This window comes from Trichosurus vulpecula, chromosome 1 (assembly GCF_011100635.1).
Source record: "Trichosurus vulpecula isolate mTriVul1 chromosome 1, mTriVul1.pri, whole genome shotgun sequence".
NCBI classification, from domain to species: Eukaryota; Metazoa; Chordata; class Mammalia; order Diprotodontia; family Phalangeridae; genus Trichosurus; species Trichosurus vulpecula.
In genome coordinates, this window is record NC_050573.1 from 339,694,646 (window position 1) to 339,702,570 (window position 7,925).

The window sequence follows — 7,925 nt, forward strand, 5'->3', positions numbered from 1 at the left end:
GAATAAAAGGGGACAGGATAGAATGGAGGGAAAACCTGTAACTCAAAATCTTGCGAAAATCAATGTTGAAAACTAAAAATAAATTTAAAAAAATAAAAATAAATAAAAAAGCTTAAAAATAAATAAATAAACTTAGGTCTTCCTGACTCCAGGCCCAGTACTCTATCTACTGTATCACTTAGCTGCCTAATTTTGAGTTAAAATTTTTCCTAATTCCCTAACCTTCCCCCTTCCCTAGGAGAGTGAACCATTTGATATAGGTTATGCATATGCAATCACATAAAACATATTTCCGTATTAGTCATGTTATGAAAGAAGAAACAGAACAAAAGGAAAAAATAAATATTGTGAAACTAGGATGCTTCAATCTACATTCAGACTCCATCAGCTCTTTTCACGGATATGTATAGAATTCTTCATCATGAATCCTTTGGAATTGTCTTAGATGATCGTATTGCTGAGTATAGCTAAGTCATTCATAGATGATCATTACACAATATTGCTACTACTGTGTATGATGTTCTCCTTGTTCTCCTCACTTCACTCAGCATCAGTTCGTGTAAGTTTTCCAGGTTTTTTTCTGAAATCTAACTGCTTGTCATTTTTATAGTGTAATAGTATTCCATTATATTTGTATACTACAACTCATTTAGCTATTCCTCAGTTGATGGGCATCCTCTCAATTTCCAATCCTTTGCCACCACAAAAATGTTTCTATAAATATTTTTGAAAAAAAATGTCATTTTTCCTATTTTATGATCTCTTTGGGATAGAGACCCAATAGTAGTATTGTTGAATCAAAAGGTATGCACAGTTTGCTTGCCCTTTGGGCATAAGTCACCCTCTAAAATTATTGGATCAGTGCATAACTCCACTAAGAGCATATTAGTGTCTCATTTTTCCTGTGCCCCCCCCCAACATTTATCATTTTTCTTTTCTGTCATATTAGATAATTCGATAGGTGTGAGGTGGTATCTCAGAGTTGTTTTAAAATTTTCATTTCTCTAATAAAGAGTGATTTAGAGCATTGTTTGGAATTATTATAGATATCTTTAATCTTTTCTAAAAAACTGCCTGTTTATTATGTTATTTGACTATTTATCAATTGTGAAATTGCTTATATTCTTATAAATTTAATTCATTTCTCTACATATTTGAAAAATGAGGCCTATATCAGAGACATTTGCTTTAAAGATTATTTCCCAAATATTTGCTTTCCTTCTTATCTTCTTTGGTTTTGTTTGTGCAGAAATTTCTTTTTCTTCTCTTGTTGTTGTAGTTGATATTTCTAGTAAGATATTGCATAATAATGCTGATAATGAACATCCTTGCTTCACCCCCAATCTTATTGGGAAGGCTTAAGCCTATTACAGATAATACTTGCTAATTGTTTTAAATAAGCACTCATTATCATTTTAAGGAAATCTCCACTTATTCTTATAATGTTTTAATAGGAATACATATTGTAGTTTGTCAAAACTTTATCAGCATCTATTGAGATAATCATACATTTTCTGTTAGTTTTTTAATGATATTATCAATTATGCTGATAGTTTTCCTAGTATTGGATCAGCCCTGTATTACTGATATAAATCTCACCTGGTCAAAGTGAATGATTCTTTTGTTATATTATTATAATATCCTTGCTAGCATTTTATTTAACAATATCCACATCAAAATGTGTATCAGATTTATGTTTAAGGAAAGAATTTATTACCAAAAAAAGATAGGGAGCATTGTAGGATATAAAATGGATAACTTTGATTACATTAAAAATTTTCACACAAACAAATCCAATGAGAAGCCTGGATTAGAAGGAACACAGGAAACTGAGGGGAGGGGGAAATTATAGCTAGTTTCTTTACTAAAAGAGAGCAGATATAGAGAGCTCAGTCAAGTTTGTAAGAATACTTGTCATTGCTCAATTGATGAATGGTCAATGAACAGTCAGTTTTTGGAAGAAAAAAAATCAAAGCCATCTATAATAATATGAAAAATGCATGTACAGTTTTTTTTTTTCTTTGTATCTCTAACCCTTAGCACAAAGTCTGTCACATGATAGGTCTTTAATAAATACTTGTTGACTTAGCTTGACTATAAACTATACTATACTACTACTTTAAATCATAAATAAAACACGAGGTAGAAAGAAATATTCATGTCTTCTTACTTTAAAATATTAGAGATCAGAAGTGAGTCAATATGTCTGTTGAATTACACAGTACTGAGCTTACATGAACTTAAAGTACACGGAAAATCCATTTGGTCTTTGTTTGATACCTTTTAGAATGTGAGCTAACTCAAAGCGATAATTAAAGACTTTTGTAGACTGTTTAAAGCACGAAAATGGTGAGAATGATAAATATAAACAGATGAATCTTCCTTCAATTTATTCTTAATTGCTTTTACTTTCACAAACACCATACTATCGTGAATTTCTTTAAGTGAATCTTAACACTAGTAAAATACTTTTTGAAGTTTTAATATTTTCTTTCTTACTTTTTCAACTTTTCCAAGAAGTAATCTATACTCACTATTTCCTCTGCTTGTGGTACTTAATGTCATGTATTCTTGTTCCCCTAGTACTCTTCCAAAATTATAATTTTAAAGGTTATCAGTGACTTCCTAGACACAAAATCAGTGGTCCCTTATCAATTCTCTTCCTCAAAGACCTCTCTGTAATATCTGAAATGTTTGACTATACCACTACTTAAAAATTTCTCTTCTATATGGTGTGTCGACACCTCTAGAAAGTTCTGTGGGGAGATTAAGGCTTGAAGTTGGAAGTTCTGAGTGGCATTAAGTCCAATATTGATTGAATATCTATATTTTCTAGGACTAATATAGCAAGCCCTCAAGAGAGAAGGGCCACCAGACTTCCTAAGGAGGGGCAAACTGACCCACATCAGACAAAATGGAGCAGGTTAAAGCTTCCATAATTAGCATCACTGGGATAGGTTCGTGAGTAACCACTGAACTTCCAAGCCAGGGGCAAATCAACCCAAGTTGGAAAAACAGAGCATGTTAAATACTCCATACTATTGGAATTGAGATTAAGTCCATAAATAGCAACTTTACATCTAACATAGATGAGAGAGGGAAACCCATTCAAAAGAAAAGTGAAGTAAAATAAAATAAAACAAAACAAAAAAACAGCAGTAACAAAAACAATAACAAACTTATTTTTGCCTTGACTTATGTGACACTACTATTTTGCATCTCCTCCTGCTTCCCAAATAAATCTTCATAACCTCTTCCTTCTTTCCCTTCAATAGGAAAATTTATCAAGATTTAGTTCTCCAACTTCAGCTTTTCTCTTTTTTATATCCTACCTCAAACATCTAATCCATTACCATGGATTCAGCTATCACCTTAAAGTTATAACTCCAATAGTAAACTATTGTTTGACAAACCCAAAGCCTACAGATTTTAGGATAAGAACTCACTATTTGACAAAAACTGCTGGGAAAACTTGAAAATAATATTGCAGAAAGCAGACATAGATCAACCCTTCAAACCCTATCTCAAGGTAAGGTGGAAATGGGCACATGATTCAGAAATAAAGGGTAATGCAATAAGCATATTAGGAGAACAAGGAATAGTTTACCTGTCAGATCTATAAAGAAGAATTTATGATCAAACAAGAAATACAGAAAATAATGAAATTCAAAATGGATAATTTTGATTACATTAAATTAAAAAAAATTGCACGAACAAACCAATGCAGCTAAGATTAGAAGAAAACTGAAGCCAGGAAATATATTTTACAGCAGGATTTCTGATAAAGGCTCATTTCTTTTTTTTTTTTTTTTTGTCTTATAAAAGGAGCAATTTGCAACACAATTTTATTGAAAATAGTTGAGTACAATATTAGAGGAAATAACAGGAGATTCATTTTGTAACAGTGACCTGATCCAACACAAGCACCACAAACAATACAATTCTTGGACATTAACAATAACTAATAAAGGAAAGATAGGGTATAAATACTTACTGATTTATATGACAAACTTTTGGGGTGAGCAACTTTGGTATGATCACGGTTCCCTAGTCATATTATTTGGAAAGTGACATAAGCTGGTTCTACATGCACATAGCAGAACTGGATGTAAATGAAAGGCTTGGCTAGTTCGATTTACTATGGGCCAATCTAGATAGACCCACGGGAAACCAAAAACCTAAAAATACCAGCATCTTCTCTTGAAGCAACCTTTACAAACTAGTTGATCTTTCACATGTATCTGGTATGTATACATATACTTGTATATGCATATATATATATATAAACACAGCCATATTTAACATCATAAATTTATTTTAAATATAGGCAAAACCAAAAATAATGCTAAATAAATGATGAAACAATGATTTCTCATCGGAGGAGCCTGGCTATGTAGATTTCATCCTGTTTTGTGCTAGAGGATAAAATCAGTTCTGGACATTATCATTTCAATGGGTTTCAAGTATTCTGAATGGTATCTATACTATTCCCACTGCACTCCAACAACACAAACATAAATAACTGCCCTAAGTCTTTTGGGATATCTTATGTAAGTAGCCAAAGCACTGTATTTGGTCCCTTCTTTTTAACATATTAGATGAACTCAGAAGTCAGAAAGTCAATGTTGTCAAACTATTGCTCATGAATCTGTAGCGCATAGTTTTCTTGCGAGATTACTTTAGAATTATCTTTTGGAAGCTATTTTACTACATGGAAAGATGCAGTGAGACTGATGTCAGTAACTGAAATGTCAGATAAATCATCCTTTTAGGTCTCTCAACCTGGAGTAGCATTCTTTCAGTGCTGGAATAGAAAATCCTAAATAAAGTTGTCATTTAAAAAAAAATAACAAAGTTGGTTATTTTCAACTAAAAGATTAGAGAATGGCATTACCTACCATCAAGGTTGGTCTGCATAACCGTACATAACTTCTTTTTGGTGTGAATTATACAGACTTATTATCTAGTCAAAGTGCATTAAGAAACAAGACTAGATAATGTTCGGGATGTTTTGGGGGGGGAGGAAGATGGCGCTGTATTAACACCCAAGTTTGCTTTGACTTCTGAATTAGCAAAAAAGATATAAACAGTCATTTTTTCATGTAACAAAATATTAGTTTAGTGACACTCTTGGAAATAATCTGGTATTCTAATCAAATGGTTAATATTTATCTGCAAATACTTTTTTCCAGATTTCCTTTATTACTGCCTTCTAAGTATATGTTTTTTAACTTAGGGATGATCTAAGGAATCAACTCCTAGAGACTTTTAACTATTTCAGACTACAAATAACACAAGTACACAAACCACAAAAAAGGGAAAGTGGCATTATATAAACATACATTGAATAGTCCTGATGGTTCCAAACTTTGACTCACGTCAAAGAGAAAAATTAAAAGACTGAATAGATTTAGTGGACTGAAGCCCTAAATATTGCCTTACTCAAGCATGAGCATACATTACTCTACATTTAACGATTTGAAGGTTCAATGACTTGGAGCCCAATCATTGAAAAGTCAATTTTTCTTAGCTACAAGAAAAAACAAAAGCAAAAGTTGCAGCTAAACACTATATAAAAGAATACTATAAGACAAAATGGAGTGTGCATTTTTAAAGAGTTGGGATTTTCTGTGCAATTTCCCTTTTCGATTGTAATGCACTACCAACAGTCAGAACTTGTCAGACCATTTAATTTAGATATTAGTGTCTGACACAGATTATATATAGAAAATTCTAAGTAATTCTACTGCTAGAAATAATATTGGAATTTTCTGACATGGTAATACTTTTCAGAAACAATGAGCAGAAATTTACAGCAATATGATGGTCAACTTAGATGTGATATATAAAACTACATTCATTTATGTTACATTGTCCTTAACTGATTTGTCTACAAACTTCCATCAGCAAATTGCTCAATGACCATCATTAAGCTGATCAAAACTTTGTTTAAACTAGGTAAAGTCCAAGAAATTAATTTGAACTCCAATTAACAAAAAAAGTCACCATCCAAAGTATCCTATCATTCTCTAAAGTAATGTTTATTCTGAATAAGAGGTCTAATTCTATATAGCAGGGGTTTTACCCAAATGCCCATAGGCATTTTTATTAAATAAAATACACGAAATGCTTTAATACAGGGTTACCTTTGACAAACCTAGACATATAAAATTAAAAAACTTCTGAAATGTAACTACACTCTTACAATTGCAGCTCCAATGTGATGTAAGAGTACCAGAAAAAGTTATCTGCCAGACCAAAACAAAATGCAGACATTTCCCACACAAGCCAATTCATTAAAAAAGGAAAAAAAAAGGGCGGGGAAAGAAGGGGTTAAGAAGGTTGGAGAGGAAAAAAGGAATCTCAAAGCACACACAACGGAAGCTTTAATAAACATTAACTATCATACTGCTGAGTCCCAATAATTAAACAAAAACTGACTGGTTGTACACAGCCTACAGGAAAGCCACGATCTGGAGTTATAGTGGAACATGACTGAACAGGTAAGACACAGATTCACCATTGTGTGTTCTCCGTATTGCTTCAGCCAATATCATTGAAATGTCAATAACCTGGATTTTAGAGCAGTGCTTCATTTTGTCCTCTTGTGGAATTGTATTTGTGACTACCACAGCCTCAAATGCAGCATTATTAATCCTGGAAATAGCTGGTCCAGAGAAGATTCCGTGAGTCAGAATAGCATAAACTTTGGTGGCTCCAGCAGAAAGTAACTTATCTGCAGCATGGCATATTGTGCCACATGTATCAGCCATGTCATCCACAAGGATGGCTACACGATCCTTCACATCGCCAACCAAAACCAATTCCAAAACAGATTTTTTTCACTGGATCATTCAAGAATATCTCTTCACTAAAAGCATCCAATCCCATGGTGTATTGAAGTAGAAAACCTAACTTATACTTTCAGCTAAAACTGTGTGTAATATATAAATAAGAAATGTAGTGAACCATCAGAGTAGAATTCAGCCTTCACTGAACAAAGACAGTTTGAAACCCCATGATGAAAGTATTCTGGTCATTTATTTTTACCTACTTGCTTGAGAACAAACTTAAGATAGGATTTAGTCTTAGAAGTGTTTCCTTCTAACCAAAACCATCCTGTCTACCTCATTTGCCTTCTTTCTTTCTTTGTGAATCAAAGCAAACTCCACATTCAGTCTGTCATTTCTAAAATATATAGAGAACTGAATCAAATTTACAAGAATATAAGTCATTCTGCAATTGATAAATGGTCAAAGGACATGAGCAGGCATTTTCCAGAGGAAGAGTTGGGAGACTCATAATGGAAAATGCTATCTAAATCCAGAGAAAAAAATAAGGAATCTGAATGCAGATGAAAGCGTATTATTTATTTTAATTTTTTTCTCATGGTTTTCCCCTTTTGTTCTGATTCTTCTTTCATAACATAAGTAATGTGAAGATATGTTTTTGGGAGGGGCAGGGAGAAAAAATTGGAACTCAGAATCTTACAAAATGAATGTTGAAAACTATCTTTAGGTGTAATTGGAAAAATAAATACTATTAAAATTAAAGTTGTGACTCCCTTATTTTTCCAGAAGGAAAATCTTTCCTAAGTTCCATTTTTCCATTTCCAATTGCCTATTGAATACTTTTAGCTAGATATACAAATGTGGCTCAAATTCAGCATGAGACTGTGTGGTATAGTTAAGAAAAACAAAACTCTTTTTAATCAATGAAGATTATTGATAGTTCCACAACTTATAAGCTACTAGATCTGTATCCCAAAGAGATCATAAAAAATGGAGAAAGGACTCATGTGCAAAAATATCTATAGCAGTTCTTTTTATGGCGGCAAAGAATGGGAATTTGAGGAGTTGCCCATCAATTGGAAAATGGCTGAGCAAGTTGTGGTATGTGAATGTAATGGAATACCATTGTGTTAT

At 32.6% G+C, this 7,925-nt stretch overlaps 1 protein-coding gene across 1 annotated transcript; it reads right to left on the reverse strand.

Moving 5' to 3' along the window:
- Window positions 1-6,368: 6,368 nt before the first annotated feature.
- On the reverse strand, window positions 6,369-6,839 carry LOC118838045 (ribose-phosphate pyrophosphokinase 2-like; the record flags this gene model as incomplete). Its single annotated transcript, XM_036745252.1, has 1 exon — window positions 6,369-6,839. A coding segment is annotated over one exon (360 nt), but the record flags the coding sequence as incomplete, so codon positions are not given.
- Between the last annotated feature and the right edge of the window lie 1,086 nt (window positions 6,840-7,925).